The sequence below is a fragment of the Prunus avium genome, chromosome 2 (genome assembly GCF_965620075.1).
Source record: "Prunus avium chromosome 2, drPruAviu1.hap1.1, whole genome shotgun sequence".
In the NCBI taxonomy this organism is placed as follows: domain Eukaryota; kingdom Viridiplantae; phylum Streptophyta; class Magnoliopsida; order Rosales; family Rosaceae; genus Prunus; species Prunus avium.
In genome coordinates, this window is record NC_142285.1 from 36319383 (window position 1) to 36339316 (window position 19934).

Consider the following 19934-nt stretch of genomic DNA (forward strand, 5'->3'; position numbering starts at 1 on the left):
AGGCATGCATTCGATGAAAAGATAGGAAGCTTCCTAGAAAGCGAAGTAGTCCCCTAGTCGAAACCATTGAATCCACATACCACCTTGGCATGTTGAAAAACACTTGTATAAAATAACAAAATAGTGTTAAGCGGATGAGCGAGAATGACACGTTTCTCAATTATTGAATGAGGGGCCTCAAGTCTTGCTTATCAATATCTTTTGTCTCTCCTACATAATCAGCAATCTGATCTTACTCACAATTACACTATTGCCCTCGTCCAAACAAACAAACTAATGAATTGAACACCAATACCACAATGAAAGGATGGTTACCATATGCCAATGGGTTCCCACCACAGTGGTGGTGGATTCCCCCTTCCCCCCATGGCACCCAGGATCGAACCCCAGTGGGGTTTCTTTCCTCCAATGTAACAAAAAAAAAAAGGATGGTTACCATATTATACATAAAATTCATCTCATTGATTTGTAACTCACACTCATCAATTTTTTTATCTTTTAAATAATCACAATGAGTTAATGGTGGATGAAATGTAACACAAACCATAAATAGGTTTAACTTTAATTCAACGCGTCAATTACGCTTTCCATTTTTGTTTGTGCGAGAGTGTTTGGATGAAGCGCGAATAACTCTGCGACTAGTAAAATAGGGTCCAAATTAACAATGGGCGTAACAAAAAATTTCCCACTAAAGAAGGGTGTTTTGGAAAAATGCCAAAAAATAGACAATTATCTTTGATGAAATGATGCAGAGAGGGCAGCCATGGAAACTTAAGAATATCAGAAACTTGTGGCTGATTGGTGGAGTGATGCGGTAGCTTTGCATCATCATCATCATTATCATCATCCCCTCTCATGGGACCTACACGTTCTCAAAACGATAACGAAAACACCATAATCTCCCAATTCCATTTTCATCTCTTCATCATATGCTACTCTCTCTCTCTCTCGCCCTCTCTTTGCCACCCAAACCAACCCAACCCAACCCAACCCAACCCAGCAGACGCTGAAACAAACACCGGCTTATACTAAGTAGGCCCCTTCATTATACGTTACGCGGGACCCAGTTATTGGATACTCCGTCTCGGGACCGTGTGATCTTGATCAGACGGGGGATGGAGAAGATGAGTGCGGCGGCGAAGTCGCCGAGGATGAGGACCAGGGTTGGGAAGTACGAGCTAGGAAAAACTCTGGGGGAGGGCACCTTTGCCAAGGTCAAGTTTGCTAAGAACATGGAGACTGGAAAGTGCGTGGCCATCAAAATCGTAGACCGTGAGCAAGTCCTCAAGCACAAGATGGTCGAACACGTACGTATCTATGCCTCTCTCTCTCTCTCTCTCTCTCTCTTTCTCTCTCCCCTAAGCATCTATGTTTATGAATGGGGTGGCAATGGGACCCACTCGAATGCTTCATGGTAAGAGATGGGAATTCAGTTTAGTTGAAGCTGGTGATCATTGTGTTGCGGAATATTGTGGTTGGTGCATGTGAATTTTTCTGGTTTGGTATTTGGTAATTGGACATGTTAATAATATGGTGGGTTTGATGGGAGGTTACAAGTTTTTTTAGTAGAAATCTGTGTTTGCAATTGCCAAACATGAGTTAGTGAAAGATTGGTTTTGTTTTTATTTATTTATTTATATACTTATTTATGAGTTTTTATTGACTTGGTAGGTGAGGTGATAAAAGAAAAGAATAATGAAATTTGTTAAATAATTGATTTTTTAATATATATATATATTATTAACCATGTGCTCAGCATGAGAATGAAGACAAGACATTGATCACAAATCGTTTTTTGTTTTTTGGTCGAAGATCACTAATTGTTGTTTGGTGATTTGTATTTTGACAGATAAAAAGAGAGATATCAACAATGAAGCTGATCAAACACCCTAATGTTACACAAATGTTTGAGGTACCATCTGCAACAATCCCAATCACTTGTATTTTATTTTTGTTCAAGCAGCTTTCTTTTATTTAAATATTCATTTGGGTTATTATCAATATAGGTCATGGCAAGCAAAACTAGGATCTACATTGTTCTCGAGTTTATTGATGGGGGTGAGCTCTTTGACGAAATAGTAAGCAATTGATGTTTGAACCTCGTTGCAAAATACTCTTCTTATTTGAATAGTTTGTTCTTGCTTTCTTACTTTTGTGGTCAGTGGACACAAGTGTTATGTCTCTTTATAAAGCATTCCCTTATTATAAGCCTTTTGTTTGCTAGGCCAAAAATGGGAGACTGAAAGAGGATGATGCCAGAAGATACTTCCAGCAGCTCATCAATGCTGTCGATTACTGCCATAGCAGAGGCGTGTACCATCGAGATTTGAAGCCCGAAAACCTTCTTCTAGATTCGTGTGGCCGCCTTAAAATTTCAGATTTTGGACTGAGTACGTTCGAACAGCAAGTGCGGGTGAGTAAAACTATTGCGAAAAAGTTTTATGATGTTTAATTCCATGTTAAGTTGATTACAGATTTAAGTCATACATAGTTTTGATACTGTGTAATGTTATGTTTCATTTATGTCATATCTTATTTGTATTTTTTGCAGGAAGATGGGCTGCTTCATACTGCCTGTGGAACTCCAAATTATGTTGCTCCTGAGGTATCTACTTCTCGCTTTTTCTTTGCAGGAAAATTGGTAATTGCAGTGGTGCTTAATTGTTTATAACTATTTCTCACATTTGGCATTTTTGTATTAGGTGCTCAATAACAAAGGTTATGATGGTACATCATCTGATATTTGGTCTTGTGGGGTCATTCTCTTTGTGCTTATGGCTGGTTACCTGCCTTTTGATGAACCAAATCTTATAGCGCTGTACAGAAAAGTATGTAGCCAAGTTTTGCTTCCTCTGTTTAAATGATGGGAATCTCATATGACTAACTTATGAGTGCATTGCCTACTCTTAATTTCAGATCTGCAAAGCTGAATTTTCATGTCCATCATGGTTTTCATCGGGCACAAAGAAACTGATACAGCGTATACTTGATCCAAACCCTGTTACAGTGAGCTCCCAAACCTTTTTTCAGTGCTGAAATTCCATAAGTACTAGCTATTTCTGCACATATGTTCTTGAACATCATCATTTGAGGCCATTTTGATATGAGAATGGGCATATAATATCTAAATGCATACCATCTTTTACTAAAGAATAGCCTGGCTAGGTGTTCTTTAACTTCTTTTTTTCTGCATGTGTGCCAGCGGATAACAATTCCCGAGATCTTAGAAAATGAATGGTTTAAGAAAGACTACAAGCCAGCACAGTTTCAAGAGGAAGAGGATGTAAATCTTGATGATGTAGATGCTGTTTTCGACAACTCGAAGGTTAGAATTAGACAGAAGTCAACTTATTCTCTAAACCATGCATTTCTTTAGTTCAATTTATTCATAAGATTTTTAAAAATTCTGAGTGCTTGATCGCATTATTTTCTAGTTTTCACACTAAAATAGGCTCTCTCTTTTTTCTTTGCTGCAGGAAAATTTTGTAACAGAAAGGAAAGAGAAACCTGTATCAATGAATGCTTTTGAGCTTATTTCTAGGTCAAAGAGTTTCAATCTGGAAAATTTATTTGAGAAGCAAACGGTATGTAGCATAACATTTTCCTAATTTCTTGTTATGAATGTTTCCAATGTGGCGCCATATAGTATATGGATTGTAACTATAGTTGCAAAATACATGTTCTGTTCCAATTTTGCTAGCCAGGCAGAAACTAAGGAACCTAGTAAAAGTTAGGATCATCAGAAAATCAAGGGTGTGGGCAAATGGTGTTTTGGGACTTCTAGGTTTTGTTGAATTAAGAGCATGCTTAGTCTCAAAACTCACTGTGTGCCCAAAGTTATTCTGCTAGTGATTTGCTGCATTCTGATAATTTGGAATTCCATACTATACAGGGTCATGTGAAACGAGAAACACGTTTTACTTCTCAACGCCCTGCAAATGAAATCATGAATAAAATTGAGGAAGCTGCAAAGCCTTTGGGGTTTAATGTTCACAAGAAAAACTACAAGGTATGTGAATTTTACTCTTTGTAGGACTTGACTTAATATGCAAGTCATCTTATCAGAACAAGCTTCCTGTTATGTTTAGAAGTTCCAAACAATATCTTTGCTAATTCCAAACAATTGCAGATGAAGTTGCAAGGTGACAAACATGGAAGGAAGGGCCACCTCTCTGTAGCCACTGAGGTGTTCGAAGTTGCACCTTCTGTGCACATGGTAGAGCTCCGGAAAACTGGCGGCGACACACTAGAATTTCACAAGGCAAGCCAACACTTTCGTTTTGACCTTTGTAGTTTCTGGGAAGATATAGGAAAAGAAAGGAAACAAAAACCATAAAATGCAACCAATTTGTTATTGTTCTGCTTCAATTTGCCTTCCCCTTTCTCACAAATTAAACAAAGACCATTTGAGGCACTCTTTTTTTTTTTTTCAAGGGACAAGTTGCCATTGACTGATCTTCTAAATGTCTATTGCTGCAGTTCTACAAAAACTTCTCATCAGGTTTACAAGATATAGTGTGGAAAACTGAAGAAACTACTGAAGGATCAAGGTGATCACCCCTCTCTTTTCTTTTTCCATGCGTGTGCTCAAGCGTGTGTATGTTTCATGGAGAGCTTGCTTGACTAACTGTTTGATTGTCTGTGCAGGAAATAAAACTCTCCTTTCGGGTTCATCTCTTCATTGTTTCTTCTGATCTGTTTGGCCTATAGTGCTTTTAGTTCTGAGCCCTATACAAAGTTGAGGTCCGGATTCTTTTCCTTTTAACTGCGTCTATGAACTGAAATCCGTCAACGTTTTTGAAGAAGCTGACTACATACAGTTCATAAGAGTGAAGTGAGAAAACTCTTAATTTGCTGCTGTAATGGGAGGTTGAACATTTTAAGAGACAATCATATGACACTTTGAAGCAAAAAAAAAAAAAAAAAAAAAAAAAAAAGGAGTTGCATTTTTTCTTTGAATAAAAATAATGTGATTCTTATGCCTTAACCGTTTCATCATTCCATGCCACTTAAGTCAAAGCTCGTGAGCTTCCGTTTCATCATTCCATGCCACTAAGATTTCAGCTTCTGTTATGTTCATAGTGGCCACTGGCCAGGCAGGCATTTTACTGATTAGACCTGAAAGTGAAGGGTGTTTGGCTTAGAGAGATTTTCTTTGAAGTTGTGCATTTATGATTGTGTTGGCGGGAGGTGGCCCTGTACTAATTGAAGTATTAACAGGAAATTATGTGGTCTCTTTCACACTTACTAATACTATTTGAAACCAGTAATGTCAACCCAAACCACATATACCTTTCTTTCATGCAAAGGAGTTTGTAGCTCACTGGTTAAGAGCATTTGCTCTTGCACTTGAAGTCTTATATTTGATTTTCTCCCTCGATATCGCTCACTTATATTAAAATCTTTAGCAAATCACGCATTTTTACACATGTGGTGTAACATCTCGTGGACGACACGCGATATGTGGAGCCATGTACAATTAATTAACTCTTAATCTAATAATATATTTTCCTATCCATAAATGAAAAAACTCCTAACCCGCACAACCGATGCCAAACCCTACCAAACTCCCAATTTATTACATTTCTGCTGCAATTCATTGGGAAATGATCAGGTCACAGTTGGCAACAGATAGTCCCCAAATTTTCCACTTGGTCATTGATTGGATTAGTTTCTAGTTAGCAGCTACAGTGGATAAAACTAGTCATACCTCACGCTTGGTTGGTCACCATTAATTTTTGTACCAAAGAAGAAGACATCACTTTTTTATTTTTTATGGGACCTTGACCAACAGGAGGAGCTCATTTGCAGCCAAACCCAGATTTTGTGCATCTCAGCACTCTGGCCCAGTTTTAATTTAGAAAAAAAGTAGCAGGCCATCTTTGCCTGCCCTGCAGATTAGGGAACCTGTTTAGTTTTTGGTCAATGTATATTATAAATACCTTACCTTACTTTGTTGGTTAATCTAGCTTATGGGTTGACTAAGATGAATTAAACAACTTTGTTAGGAATTTTTTTATGAAATAGGGCCAGTCTATGTGAAATTCACTGAGTGATAGCATAGCTTTTATTCTTCTGACTGTGATTGGAAGCAATAAATAAATAAAAAATCACTTGCCGGCATGTAATTAACGCTTTGAATTTTGTGATATTGTCAAAGTGGGTAGGTAAATATAATAGAAAACAGCTAACATCTATTCAGATTTGGATGATTACACACGTACGTATATATGCAGGGAGGGATAACTTGGGTTAAGAATATCACATTTTTAATTCGGGTTTCTTCTAATATCATTTGGTCGACTATGAGTTCGAATCTTCTTTACCCCACATTGATTAAATAAATAAATAAAACACGTTCTGCTCCACATTAAGAATGAATGGGCGGATTATAGTTGAAGTTATGTGGAATAATAGGTGATCATTCATAGTTCTTGGTTTAATGCAATTTCTCTTTGTTTTTTTTTTTTTTTCTGGGTTACTGTTTTCTTTGGGTTTCACTTTTTACTATTTTCTTTGGGTTAGTTGTTAATTTCTTCTTGTATTCATTATGGTGTAAGAGTCAAAATCTAACTCCATTAAGTTTTACCTGTTTTTCAGAAGATAGGCAAATTGTACTGTCATTTCTAACCCTTTTTTTCCCCTCTGTTGGTGGTTGCTACTGTACTTTATTTTTGGTTGTGTTTCTTTCCCTTTCAAGTTTTCATAGTTTATCATAAGCGCACCCATCTGTAAATTGTACACAAAATCATCAAATTCGTAGTAAATTGTGGGGCGCGACTAAAAGGATTTTCTTTTAAAAGGGGCTAGTTATGCAATTTGATCTTCCAAATGTAAGGGTTAGGCGAGCTGCTCTGCACATAAGAGTTTAGTCATCAGATTGTCGAAGTAGTCTACCCTTTTAATGACTTTGCCTAATATAATCCTCCCTTTCCCCTAAGATTAAAAACTACTAGTTGCAATCTTCAAACAATACATAAAAAATACCTGATTAATACGAAGGTGTTAATGCCATATATTATATGATATTTATAGGAAAAAGAAAGTATGGTTTAGCAATTAGCACTAATTCTGTGAGTTGAAGATCCTTGTGGGAAATTGATATATAGTTGTAACTGACCGGAGAAAGAGTTTTGTTGTTTAGCTAATTCATGGAAAAATGGAGTAAAAAACACAGCAGACGTGGCGAAGATTGAGACAGTCATTGTTTTTGGTTCTTCTCGTAGACCGTTTAGCGGCTACTTGTGCTTGCTTTGACTCTTACCTCCATTTAATGTTCTTTGATGGCTAGTCAGTCAGCTGCAACCACCGGGTACCACCGGCCCATGTGCAACTTCCCCAAAATACCCTTCAATTTGCCTCCTCCCTTCCACATCTTCCACATCTTCCACATTACCAATTATAAAACTAATATAATTTATAGCTTTACCCTCCTCCAAATATTATTGCACAATCAAACAATTGGCCCCCACCCAAAAGGCCAAAACAGCACTGCAAATGGTCCCCAGTTTTTATGCATATTTACAATTGAATGAGTGGAAATGTCAAGAATGTGCAAACTGTTCAGAAAAGAAGGGGAAGAAGGACCTTTTAGTCTCCTCCTCCTCCTCCTCCTCCTCCTCCTCTCTCTCTCTCTCTCTCTCTCTCTCTATTATCTCACATGGGCCGCACAGTCAATTTGCCCTCATCAACTACACTAACAAACATTTCCAAAGCCGGAATTTGGAAAACTTTGGACCCAATATAATCCCCCCCAGCATTAATTTAGTATAAACTCAAATGGTGGTTGAGCTATCTGCCTATCCTTCTCCTTCTATGAACTACTCGCAATTAATTCAACATCATCATTCCAGCTTTCTTGCAGCACCTCAGTATTAATTCCCGTTTCCATGCCCCCCCTTCCCCATTCTTCATACCCCTCTCTCCCTCTCTAGCCGTGTTCGTTTTCGCTTCTTTTCTTCACACGCACACGCAAACGACTGATGCTACCAGAACTCTTCGACTTATTATAAACAGTGCTTATAATTTGGTGCTTTATAAAACACACACACACTGATTGTTTGAGAGAGAGACAATCAAATTCACTTCATCAATGGATGTTGCTCATGCTACTAGTAATAGTAGTATAGACATGGATAAGGAGAGATTGACGGCGGAGATGGCTTTCAAGGACTCCTCCTCCGCCGTCATCAAAATCCGCCAACGCTTGCCGGACTTCCTGCAGTCCGTCAAGCTCAAGTACGTCAAGCTCGGCTACGGTTACTCTTGTAACGCAGCCACCATTCTCTTGTTCCTCTTCATCCTACCTCTCTTCGTGTCCGTAGTCATACAGCTCACCGGTCTCCAGTTGAACCGGATCACCGAGCTCTGGACCAACCAGGCTGTCCGCCTCGAGAGCATCGACGCCGCCACCCGCCTCGCCGGTTCCGGCGTCCTCCTCTTCTTCCTCGGCCTCTACTGGGCCAAGCGCTCCAGACCGGTCTACCTCGTCGACTTCTCGTGCTACAAACCGGACGACCAAAACAAGCTGTCGGTCGACTCGTTTCTAAAAATGACCGAAGACAGCGGCGCATTTGCTCAGGACACGGTTCAATTCCAGACCCGAATTGCGAACCGGTCCGGTCTAGGCGACGAGACGTACTTGCCGCCCGGAATTACATCCAAACCGCCTCAGCTGTCCATGGAGCAAGCCCGGTCCGAGGCCGAGACGGTTATGTTCGGCGCGCTCAACTCGCTCTTCGAAAAAACCGGAGTCAAACCGAGCGAAATCGACATCCTCATCGTAAATTGCAGCCTGTTCAACCCGACGCCGTCGCTCTCCGCCATGATCGTCAACCACTACAAGCTCAAAACCGACATTAAAAGCTACAACCTCGGTGGCATGGGCTGCAGCGCCGGTCTGATCTCCATCGACCTCGCCAAGGATCTCCTCAAAGCAAACCCCAACTCCTACGCCGTCGTAGTGAGCACCGAGAACATCACCTTGAACTGGTACTTCGGAAACGACAAGTCGATGTTGCTCTGCAACTGTATTTTCCGAATGGGCGGCGCCGCGGTTCTACTGTCGAACAAAAGCCGGGACCGAACCCGGTCCAAGTACGAACTCGTCCACACCGTCCGGACCCACAAGGGCGCGGACGACAGGAATTACAATTGCGTTTACCAGCGGGAGGACGACAAGGGAACAATCGGCGTGTCTCTCGCGCGCGAGCTGATGGCGGTTGCCGGCGATTCTTTGAAAACGAACATCACGACGCTGGGCCCACTGGTGCTGCCGTTTTCCGAGCAGGTGCTCTTCTTCATCACGCTGATCCGGAAGAAGGTGTTCAAGGCAAAGGTGAAGCCGTACATACCGGATTTCAAGCTCGCGTTCGAGCATTTCTGCATTCACGCCGGCGGGCGGGCCGTGCTGGACGAGTTGGAGAAGAACCTGCAACTCACTGAGTGGCACATGGAGCCTTCCAGAATGACTCTGCACCGCTTCGGTAACACGTCGAGTAGCTCGTTGTGGTACGAGCTGGCGTACGCGGAGGCCAAGGGGCGGGTGGGGCGGGGTGACCGGGTCTGGCAGATCGCATTCGGGTCGGGTTTCAAGTGTAACAGCGCGGTTTGGAGGGCGCTCCGGCCTATTTCGGTCGGGGACGGGTTGGGTAACCCGTGGATGGACTCGATTGATAGGTACCCGGTTAAAATTTCAATCCGTTAGGATTTCTGTCTTTCCATGTGGCGCCATTGCAATGGATCAGGAAGCCCCAGTTCCTCCCATGTGGAATTAACATGTGGCTGGGTTTATTTTATTTTAATTTTAGATTTTCGTTTGTATTTGTAATATTTTACTGAATTTCTTATGATGGCACATAATAAAGTGAATTATTTAAAAGTAATTGGAAATTAAGGTCTTCGCAAATACACGCATTGTTTTCCCTTTTCTTAATATTTTTTGTTTTTATTAGCGAATCGCCCACTTGCAGGATTTAGAAGATGTGCATTGAAAGGTTTCTTTGTCCAGTTCCAATTCTGGGTGGGAAGTGAGGGGAAGGGGACCAAGATCCCAAATTTCCATTGACATGTAACTTCAGTGTTGTACAATTACAAATTTACAATCAATGCACATAAACTACTTGAAAATTGAAATCTAATTTTCTTTTATTTTCTATTTTAACAACATAACTTCTCGTCCGTCCGTCCGTCCGTGAAATTTGAACTCAGTACCTCTTTCATGTGAATATACATAGGTGTGTCTAGGGTTTGGAAGACGCAAGTGGATTGGGTTTTCCCTCTTTTCTGGGTATTTGTTTTGAATCCTTCCCCAGTTGATATGGCCATGCAAACTCACATGAGATGGGCATGTATGGACCGCGGATTTGTTGTGGATATTTAATTTGATTGGGAATATTACTTTTTCGTTTTATTGCGGAGCAATTTGATTGGGACATGTAACAAGGTTGGTACCCAAATCAGTGACCAAGAGGATGGATTGGTTGGTTGGTTTTGGGATTATACATAAATTTTATGGGGCTTCAAGGGACTGAAGCCACAAACATGACTATACTATTCATTATTATTACTTTTTTTAATTATTTTTTTTGAGTCAGTTCATATTTATTTATTTATTTATTTATTAGGTTTTGGAAGTTGCATCTACTCGACACTGACTTGCAGGAATTGGGGGAATTGATCTCAGTCCCATCAACAAAAATGACGTGTTTAACTAATCAATTTGCACAATTCGATCAATACTGGTTTTGTCTTGTAGTAGGCCCTTCCCTTTTCTCACAACAACATCCATTGCATTTCTTTGTTTGTTGCATCCGAATTTTCTGCTTGAGTTAAATCTGAGTGTCCACAAATTTTCTTGAGTACGAGTGATAGTTTAAACTAAAGGGAGGAGGGGTGATTTCTCACACACACTCACTGCTAATGTGCCATAAGAGCTCGAACGTAAGAGAAACCACTAATTTGCAAATCAAGGCACTTTTTAACTAAACGTTGCGAAATTTTATTGATTTGGGAAGGTGGCAAAAGTTCAAACCAAACCTGCCCCTTCCCCAACAATGGCATTCATTATGATATAGTTAATGAGTTAGCTTTTTTGAGCGAGTGATATGTCGTCCGTTCCACACTTGTCATTTGTTAATGAACAAAATCTCTCTCATTTCCAATTCCGCAACCCACTAAACAAACCCTAAGCAAGTGGGTTAGGGGAAGTAAGCCTCTTTACAAGAGTTCTTGCTTCCTTTTATTTCTTTAACAAGCTTAATGTAGCTTATTGTGAATGTATGACTCCCTCCACTCATTCTCTCTTTGAGACTAACACTAATTAGATATTTTATACTAATAATATATGGAGAGATTAGATATTTTATACTAATCATATATGAAGAGGGTAATTGAACTCAAGTGCAAGGAGAGCGGGTATACTACCTTAGTCAACTAGCCTAACTTACACTTGCATTCGATATTTTGATTTCAATGAACAAAACTTAATACTTCGTCAAACTTTATATTTTTAATTTAAGTACTTATTTATATTTTGATAATATTTTTCTATTAAAAAAGTCACGGGTTGACCCAACCTGACCCATCGATCAATCAAATAGTCCACTTAATAAAGATAACCCAAACCACATTATATGTATGGCTAACATAAAAAGCAAAGCTGGAAAAAACAAAACATAAAAAGCAAAGCCAACCCATTTAGCAAAGAATTAAAAAACCCCAAATACCAAAAACCACACAGCAATGCGGGTAGTGTCCTACCTGCCCCCACCAACACCGCCATGCCACCCTCTCGTACGCAACCTCAACAAACCACCTCTCAATCTCAAGAGCCTCTCCGTCTCCGCCAAGTCTCAGCCACCAGGCCAAGACCTCGGTGGCTTAGGCCAGTCAATTCTCACCAAACTCAAATCCAACCACAAACCCACAACCCCAATTCTCTCAAAGCAAAAGCAAAAGCAAAAGCAAAAGCAAAGGCAAAATCAAGAGGGCAAGCAGATTATTAGTGGGTCTGATGTGCTTTTCGCTCTCCAGAAAGCAGCTGATAAGAAAAGCAGAGAGATTGGTAAGAAAAAGAAGAAGGCAAATGTGTCGCCGTCGTCGTCGTCATCATCATCCTACGTGGGAAGCCACAGGGAAGAGGAAGGTGTGGACGAGGATGGGAAAGTGAGGCCCTTGTGTGTGAAAAGTGAGTGGGGTGATAGGTTGGATGAATTGGAAAAGCGCTTTCAGGAGCTTTCTTCTAAGGTCATTTGAGGGTTTGCCCATCTATACATTCCAATTGTGAATAATATTTTTATTTGATTCATATCAATGTTTTCTTTTTCTTTTTCAACACTGGTCTTTTTACTCTTGCATTGTATAAATGAATCACATTCGGAGAAATGAAACTAATGTCACCTATGGACACTTGGCAATAGAGCATAGAGGACAATTTTTGGAGTTTTCCATTTCACTTTCACCATATGGTGTAATTGTGTGGGCAGTTCTTCTCTGTGCATGACGTTGTTTGAGCACAAGCCATTCGGGGAGGGGGTTTACACAAATATTCATTGGGTGTTGGGATTTCGATTCTCTTTCCACATGGTGGAGGAGGTGGAATGGCCCGGTCAACTAAGCTATACCTCACTGGCTCCTTGTGCAAGACATTATCGATACAAAATCCATCTTTTATTAAAGAATGAACATCATGTCCAGAAAGTTTCCGAGTCATACTTTAGTTTCCCATTGTAAGTAATATGGTGGCATGGCAGTGCCGTGTTTAATTATTTGGCTTCTTGTTTAAGCAGCATTGTCTTCCTTTGAATATCTAAGTTTTGTGTTTTTAAACTTATTTTCCTTGTTGTTTCTTACTTGTTGTCTTGAGAAAGATGAATCTAGACTCTTTTAAATGCCTTCAATAGGTTATGATTGTTGTGTTTCTTGATCGTTTGTTTGAACTTTTGGGTTTGATCATCAAGAAACTCCGCATTGATCTCTCTTTACAAAAGAAAGAAGAAAGAAGAAAGAAGAAAGAAGAAAGAAGAAAGAAGGTAAGTCTTGGAATTGGGTTTTTCTTTGAAAATGACTTGTGTTACACACGAAGATGTATATAAAATATGCAAATTACAAAGACTTTCTAGGTTTGCAAATCTGAATTAATGGATACTCTGTAGGACAGGACAGCTACGATTGGTTTCTTATAAGAAAGTGGCTGTTTGGCCAATCAAATTATATGCACAAGAAATGCCTTTTCTTGAATTGCAGTTTCGATTGATTACAAAGACCAATTGCTGATATTCGACTCTTAACATTTTATCATTTTATAAAGAAGTTGGTATGAAACAGCGGATAACAGTGAGCAAACTTCCCCGCTTTCAATTTGTTTATTTATTTCCCTTGAATGTCAACTTCTGGGACACTGATGCATACATAACATTAGTTTACTTGATTCTGTATAAATTTTGTAACGGACTATGTTTCTTTTCTGATTTTTGTTATTATTCAATTGTCTGGATTTTTAAATTTTATTTTATACAAGCGATAGTCCAAGTTATTCTAAATTAATCTAATCTATGGTGTATTTGGATGGATAGAACACAGAAGAGCTCTGAGTTTTGAGGGGATTGAGATGACCCTCCATGCACTGAAAAGTTGAACGTCGAAAGGAACAATTTACATGTGGTGTCGGTGGACCAAGTCCAAGACATCAAATATCTATGATCAGTGGCCATACATTTTGTACCTAATAATACATGTTAAGAATTTCCAGCAAGGGAGAAGAATATGCCCACAGCATTTGGCTCTGGTTCTGATGCTTACCGGTCCCTTTGGAGTACCTGAGCAACCAAATCCATACATTGGGAAAACCAAGATCCTCCTATTCTGAATTTTGATCCACAATCTGAGTTGTCCTAAAACAACGTTTTCTAGTTGACAAGTTTACAGAACACAGCGTTAACTGGTCCCCTTGACTGGAAGATCCGAAATTGCAAAACATCATAATTCTCCATTAATTGATATTCAGACCTGTTGTTCTACATTAGTTGATTACATAATCAAGCAGCTGATAATACACAGTTAATTAACACACTCAAACTGCCATTATTACTAATACAACAAACTAGCAAAAGAAAAAAGAAAAAATAAGCGACGTCAAAATTCGGATGCAAAATAAACTTTGATTTCTGCTAGATGTCAATGAACAAATGCCAACAAAATGCATTACAAGCGGATAAGTTAATACGTAAGAAACAATTCCTAGACTGTCAATTATCTGAAGCATTTTTTTTTTGGCCATACATCTAACAGCAATGAGACACCAACATTCAGTTATAAACTTATAATACCTCATTTTCCTAATCCTAGCAGCCTTTTTCTTTTTCTTTTCTTTTTTTGCCCCATCTTTTCCATTGAAAAGAGAAAAAAAGGGAGGGGTAGGTGGCTCTGTTATTTTCGTTTTCTGTCTGATGTAACTCGTCCTCCAACCAGTCACATGTTCCTTGTTTTACCCAAAAAAACAACCTCAATCCTCTGCCACTAGTAAGGCCGGTACCTCCTGCCACGGTTACTTTCATCGCTGCCACCACCACCTCGTCCAGGCTGTCCACTTGGACCATTGCTCCGATCCACTCTCCGAGGACGAGGAGTTGGGATTTGTCCACCAGGCTGCTGACTGCACAAAAGCAATCTCTATGAGACATTATTCCATAATTATTTTCGTTTTTTTTTATTTCTAAAAGAACCTCCCAGAAAACAAATGGCAACTTACAGAACATAGCCAATTCGACCATCTGGTAGAACCATAGGCACCATGTGCATTCCTGCAGGCATTGGCCCTCTACCATATATCATTGGCTGTTCATGAACAGAATCCGTTAGAAGACATTACACTGATACAGGATTCATACCAAGACAAAGAGGAATAATATAAATTCAGTGATCTACCTGCTGAAAACCTGCAGGAACACTATATCCAGCCCCTACAGAGCCATATGGATTTCCAGCAAAACCACCACCATAACCTGGGTGTGGAAGGTGGTTTGCATGAGGCCCAGCATTGTAGGGATAAGCCCCATCGGATTTTTTCTCAGTCTGAGGCTTCGCAAGGACAACCTCCAGTGGCTGACCTGTAAACAAATCGATGGACGAATTATTTTTGGAGACACTATGAGCTCAAAAAAAAGAAAAGGAAGTTTCAGATCAGTGTCTATCGACCAACTCACAATATTATACAAAAATCAGATAAAGAAATATGTAATAGAAAAAACCATCCTCCCCATTGATTAATATTCAAATTAAGTAGCTTTACACAACAGCAGAAACATTTCAATGTAAAGAGGAACTTGCCCTGTGACAATAACCATGATATGTCCCGCAGAAGCTGTTATTTCAAAAATTTTACAATCAAGTTCATAATGCCACCACCATTTTTCTAAGTTCTAATATGTTGGGTTACAGTATAAATAATAGAAATCTAGGTTTGATATCTGACTTAATTGCAGTAACTTTATATCCCAATGATGAAAAGAATAGACCGTAAGAGTTTTAAGTACATTCCAGCAGCCATCTATTATTTGATGTCTATACCCAAATCATATAGCATTGCATTCTAAGTCCTGAATCTCGAAACAGAACTCCGAATCTTAAAACATTGTGAAACAGATCTCCATATGATTTGATTTAATTGCCTCATTTCACCAATCCACGGAACTCCAAATCCTAAACCCTAAGTTGTGCTGCAGAATGGCTGGCCACTGGCCAGCTTTGGAATTTCAGTTGTAGAATTCAGAGTGCAGCCCCTACAGACATGATTCTTATCGCTTTTGAAGCTATTGTTTTTGTCTGCAGGGCTAGGGCTCCTTGTAGTCAGTTTCTTTGTGTTTGGGCCTCAGGCCCATAATCTACCCGAAGAAAAACAAAAGAAAATCTTCCATGTACTTGATTTTAGAGGCACAAACCAACTGATAAAATTTTCACTATTATTTTGGCTTCATTCACTAATTTCTTTAGTTGAGGATTTCAAAAATCAGGGCACTGAAAATTGACCCTCAACTGTATATGCTTAACTTGGAACAAGCTGCATGTATGTTAAAAGATGAATAAGTCACATTCCATCAAACTAAAATTAGAAAAAACAACTTCTAAAAGAGAGGTCTATCTCACTGGATCTTAAATTCTCAAAAAGCTCCTGATGAGATGCAAAATACGTACCATCAATTTCATATTTCTCAGTATCTTTGACGGCCTTCAGAGCACTTGACCTTTCAGCAAAATGGACGAATCCAAAATCCCGTTTTCCTTGGCCACCTTTTCCAGGTGGCATAACCACTTTTGTTACTTCACCATGGCGCTGAAATAGTTCCTTCAGCTTTTCAGTGCTAGTGTTCTCAGGTATGTTTTTCACATAAAGAGCCTTCACCTGAAAATTGCAAAAGCAAAAACATACAGTCAGTAGATAGGGCAGGGAAACATAAAATATAATTGAACATTTTAAATAGAAGATAAAAGGTTGCAAGGAAACTAAACATGGGCTTTTAAATTCATGTTCCGAGTTTGTTGACAAATTTAATAAGTTCATATCAAGTCAAGCCATGATTCATATGAATTTAACGATTTGAAAATATAACTAGAACATATATCTATACTAATATAGAAAGCCAACAGGCAACAATCCTTTTAGGTTCTCCACTCTTTTAATTTCAGAGAAAAATATCCCTTACTAAACTTAAAAATAAGAAAAACGGGCAAACAAAATACACTTTCCAATCCACTAAACTTAAAAAGAAGAAAAAGAAGAAAATATATCCCTCACTAAACGTACAAAGAAGAGGAAAAAAACACTCCAATTCACCCCAATATTCTTACAAAACTAATACGTTTCCATTGCGGTTACAAATTTAATAGAAAAATCAACTATTTATCATTTCTTTTAAGATTTTATAGAAGGCCTTATGTGATACTTAAAGTGGATTTTTAGGAATGATTTTAGAGGCAGGGTCACTGCAATGCCCAAAAGCTTGTCCCAAAAGCCTAGGCTATTGTATGACAGCTTGTGAGGAGTGTACCACCATGCCAGTGGTCTTCCTCAAGTGCCGGTGGGAAGATGCAGTACAGTGAGATTGACTAACAACCAAGATGCATTCGTATCCTCTGGGATGCAGCCCAGTGGACCATGGTGCAACGGAAAATCCCACAGATTCCTACAAACTAGTTGATCGTTTGCATTGACATGGTACCAGATGCAGTTCAAACATAATCAGTTAAGCTGCTGATATACTTTTTATAAATAAAAAAATCTGCAAACTGATAATTAAAGCCCTGAACCTAGAACTTCCATTAAATTGGAAATTGGGGTTACCTGAGCAGCAGCAGAATGATCTGAAGTACTTTTTGGATCAGCCCAGGTCACAGTTGGTGTATTTCCATCCAGCCTAAAATTTGAATTTGACATTTTCTGTCTTGAATAATCAGCACAGGCATTATTATAATACAGAACAAAAGCAAAACCGCGATTTCTGCTTGGATTTTGGGGATCCTGCAATTAACAAAAGATAATTCCGTAAGAACATTTATCCAAGTTGCTATTGACCTCCAAATTAACATAACAAAAGAAGAGATTAAAAATCTAACCTTTATTAGCTCAATGTGCTCAACCCCAGGACCAACCTCCTCAATGACTTTTCGAAACTCATCCTCAGTCCAGATTTTTGGAACATTACCAATGAACAATCTATGCTTTGTTTCAGAAAGTGAACATCTTAAGGTTTTACCCTGCAGAGGTGAAACACATTATAGATCACAATCAGGCTGGACATATTTTAAAAAGGAACGAAGGCAATACTACACAGCACTGCAAAAGAGAAACATCACTACCTTGAATGCCTTATTATGTAATTCTTCAATGGCTTTTTGTGCAACCTCTTTAGTCTTAAATCCTATAAATGCATAACCCTTGCTTTCACCAGTTTCTCTGTCTTGCATTAATCTTATCTGCAAAATAATCTATGAATCAAACCCTCACAGAAAATCAAACTACCACTCCAGACGGCCCCAAACAGAAGGCCAAAATGTCAGAAGCACAAGAGGTTGCAGTTCTGACCTCAATAATTTCGCCTATTTCATCGCATAGATCCCTCAGATCTTCTTCCAAGGTGTCTTTAGGAAGTCCACCAATGAAAACTTCAGACCCATAGGGAGGAAGGGCAAGAAGTTGAGCATGTTTCTCTTTCTCCTCTTCATTGACAGAAGCAGAAGGTTTCTCTTCATCGTCCACAAATTCACCAGCATTATGGCTTTCATCTGGTTCTGGTGATTGATCTTTCTCGCTAGCCTTAGTTGTAGGATCTTCATGTGCTTCTTCAGCATTCTCCTCCACATTTTCATCACTGCCTCCATCTACTCCATCTACTCCATCTTCATCTATTTGCTCTTCTACATCATCATCCATCTCTTCCATGTAGTTGTCTTCGTCAAGATCCACCCGCTCCTCAACTTCCGCTCCTTCTGCCATGTCTGGTTCAAGCACCAACTTTTGTCATCCAATAACTAATCCAATTGTCAACTGAATGAGCTGCAGGCTCGTAAAATAATTATGGAAATTGCACCGACCCCATGAGAATTTGCATGAAAGGCATACATATACACTGGTGAAGAACTAACAAATGGTAAGCTCAGAAGAACTTCTGAAGCAAGAAAAACACTAATAGTCGTTTCTTAGCAAGAGGCAATGAAAAAACCAATGCCAAGGGAGACTTGTAAGAAATGCAACAAGAGACTGGCCAACTTTCCTGGACGCCCCACGTTTGCTGGTAAACAACATAGAGACCTTATAATTGGCAATCCAATTATAGAACATTAATCAAATCCAAGTTTTCTTTTCTAACCTCGTGAATCCATCAAGCAAATGGAGCACAAGAAGATAGTAGTAAACAATGTTTAAATATAACATAAAGGGTTATGCACTATTTTGTTCATGCACGAGTGTCAGAATAACTATAAAAAAATGTTAAGCCAATAGTTTTTGCATTTAAGGATTCCAGCAACCTAAAAACAACTTAGATTAGAAAAAAAACACAATGCTTTCTTTCTAATATAACTAGATAACAGATACTAGGGCTAACCCCTCTCTACCTCCACAATACAGTTAGTTCAAAGGGGTAAACAAATTCATCTAAGTAAAATAGAAGAACCCATTGAAGAAATTTCTGTAGATAAAAAACCCAATAGAGAATACAACTACTTGGCTGAGAAAAACCCCTGCCCAACTGAACAACCCAAGCCAACCAATCCTATGCCTAAACAATGGAGAGAAAAAGAAAATCAATTAGCACAGAGAGAAGAGCTACATAACTAGACACAAGACAACAGAACCCAGAAAAGGAGAGATTTTGTGGATGTGAGAGTTATGAGAATGCTCAAAAGCGAATCAGAAATACATGGGGCAACGCAACTCCGGCATATAAAAAGTTATACCACAACATCAGAAAAATTGAAACAGAGTGAGACTTTACGTACCAGTGGTTTTGGGAACAAAGATTTGGTTGTTGGGTTTTTGGCCTCTGGGTTTCTCTCTCGTACTTGGGGAAGAAGAAGAAGAAGAAGAAGAGGGGCTTCAAAGGGTGTGTTTGTGTTGTTATCCGACGAACCCCAAATGGGTTTTCTTTCCCGAATGCTCCTATTTGGGAAAGAAAGTGAGAGAAAACGCACAATGAATGCGGTTACACCTCATTCTTGTGGGGTTAGATACTTCTACCAATGAAAATACGCCATGACAGCGCCACATCACAATTTTGTTTTTCCACTTGTATTTAGTATAAAAATTATGCTAGGTGAAGTCGAAGGCATGAAAAAACTATATGAGCCATTAAATTGATATGAGTTTTGTCACAAAGTCTTACACTAATCAACGGTTATCACGTCGTCGGGCATTATTTAAGATTAGTATCATTTGTATT

General features: G+C 39.2%; 4 protein-coding genes across 8 annotated transcripts; 3 read left to right on the forward strand and 1 right to left on the reverse strand.

Moving 5' to 3' along the window:
- Positions 1-811: 811 nt before the first annotated feature.
- CIPK9 (CBL-interacting protein kinase 9) lies at positions 812-5380 on the forward strand. 3 transcript variants are annotated; one of them, XM_021959347.2, is made up of 13 exons: positions 815-1307; positions 1850-1912; positions 2007-2078; positions 2225-2413; positions 2552-2605; positions 2703-2828; positions 2917-3006; positions 3203-3325; positions 3477-3584; positions 3893-4009; positions 4130-4261; positions 4480-4550; positions 4648-5380. In XM_021959347.2, the coding sequence occupies exons 1-13, from the start codon at positions 1116-1118 to the stop codon at positions 4652-4654; spliced, it is 1344 nt and encodes a 447-aa protein (XP_021815039.1). In that variant the 5' UTR covers positions 815-1115; the 3' UTR covers positions 4655-5380. The 3 variants fall into 3 exon arrangements, with proteins under 3 accessions (XP_088105405.1, XP_021815039.1, XP_021815040.1); XM_021959348.2 differs by having other exon boundaries at positions 1167-1307; positions 2007-2058; XM_088249279.1 differs by lacking the exon at positions 4648-5380 and having other exon boundaries at positions 812-1307; positions 4480-4554.
- Positions 5381-7536: 2156 nt separating this feature from the next.
- On the forward strand, positions 7537-9884 carry KCS1 (3-ketoacyl-CoA synthase 1). Its single transcript, XM_021959310.2, has one exon. It carries the CDS (start codon positions 8093-8095, stop codon positions 9704-9706), a length of 1614 nt encoding a protein of 537 aa, XP_021815002.2. The 5' UTR covers positions 7537-8092; the 3' UTR covers positions 9707-9884.
- A 1786-nt stretch (positions 9885-11670) lies between these two features.
- Positions 11671-12416, forward strand: LOC110757636 (death domain associated protein). Its single transcript, XM_021959320.2, has one exon. It carries the CDS (start codon positions 11743-11745, stop codon positions 12253-12255), a length of 513 nt encoding a protein of 170 aa, XP_021815012.2. The 5' UTR covers positions 11671-11742; the 3' UTR covers positions 12256-12416.
- Positions 12417-14139: 1723 nt separating this feature from the next.
- On the reverse strand, positions 14140-19663 carry LIF2 (RNA-binding (RRM/RBD/RNP motifs) family protein). 3 transcript variants are annotated; one of them, XM_088248151.1, is made up of 9 exons: positions 19495-19663; positions 18080-18525; positions 17854-17970; positions 17611-17751; positions 17339-17515; positions 16192-16399; positions 14926-15107; positions 14750-14835; positions 14140-14653 (listed from the first exon to the last, which is right to left on the reverse strand). In XM_088248151.1, the coding sequence occupies exons 2-9, from the start codon at positions 18488-18490 to the stop codon at positions 14518-14520; spliced, it is 1458 nt and encodes a 485-aa protein (XP_088104277.1). In that variant the 5' UTR covers positions 18491-18525; positions 19495-19663; the 3' UTR covers positions 14140-14517. The 3 variants fall into 3 exon arrangements, with proteins under 3 accessions (XP_088104277.1, XP_088104276.1, XP_021815011.1); XM_088248150.1 differs by having other exon boundaries at positions 18080-18550; XM_021959319.2 differs by having other exon boundaries at positions 18080-18492; positions 19495-19662.
- Between the last annotated feature and the right edge of the window lie 271 nt (positions 19664-19934).

Excerpts from the sequence above, each read along its gene's own strand:
- CIPK9 (XM_021959347.2), top strand. The coding sequence starts at position 1,116 with ATGGAGAAGATGAGTGCGGCGGCGAAGTCGCCGAGGATGAGGACCAGG. Across the intron at positions 2,414-2,551 it reads CGTTCGAACAGCAAGTGCGG|GAAGATGGGCTGCTTCATAC; the intron begins GTGAGTAAAACT and ends TATTTTTTGCAG. Across the intron at positions 3,007-3,202 it reads TTGATCCAAACCCTGTTACA|CGGATAACAATTCCCGAGAT; the intron begins GTGAGCTCCCAA and ends CATGTGTGCCAG.
- KCS1 (XM_021959310.2), top strand. The coding sequence starts at position 8,093 with ATGGATGTTGCTCATGCTACTAGTAATAGTAGTATAGACATGGATAAG.
- LOC110757636 (XM_021959320.2), top strand. The coding sequence starts at position 11,743 with ATGCGGGTAGTGTCCTACCTGCCCCCACCAACACCGCCATGCCACCCT.
- LIF2 (XM_088248151.1), bottom strand. The coding sequence starts at position 18,490 with ATGGCAGAAGGAGCGGAAGTTGAGGAGCGGGTGGATCTTGACGAAGAC. Across the intron at positions 17,752-17,853 it reads TACATAATAAGGCATTCAAG|GGTAAAACCTTAAGATGTTC; the intron begins GTAGTGATGTTT and ends TCACCTCTGCAG. Across the intron at positions 14,836-14,925 it reads TTCCTGCAGGTTTTCAGCAG|CCAATGATATATGGTAGAGG; the intron begins GTAGATCACTGA and ends GTTCATGAACAG.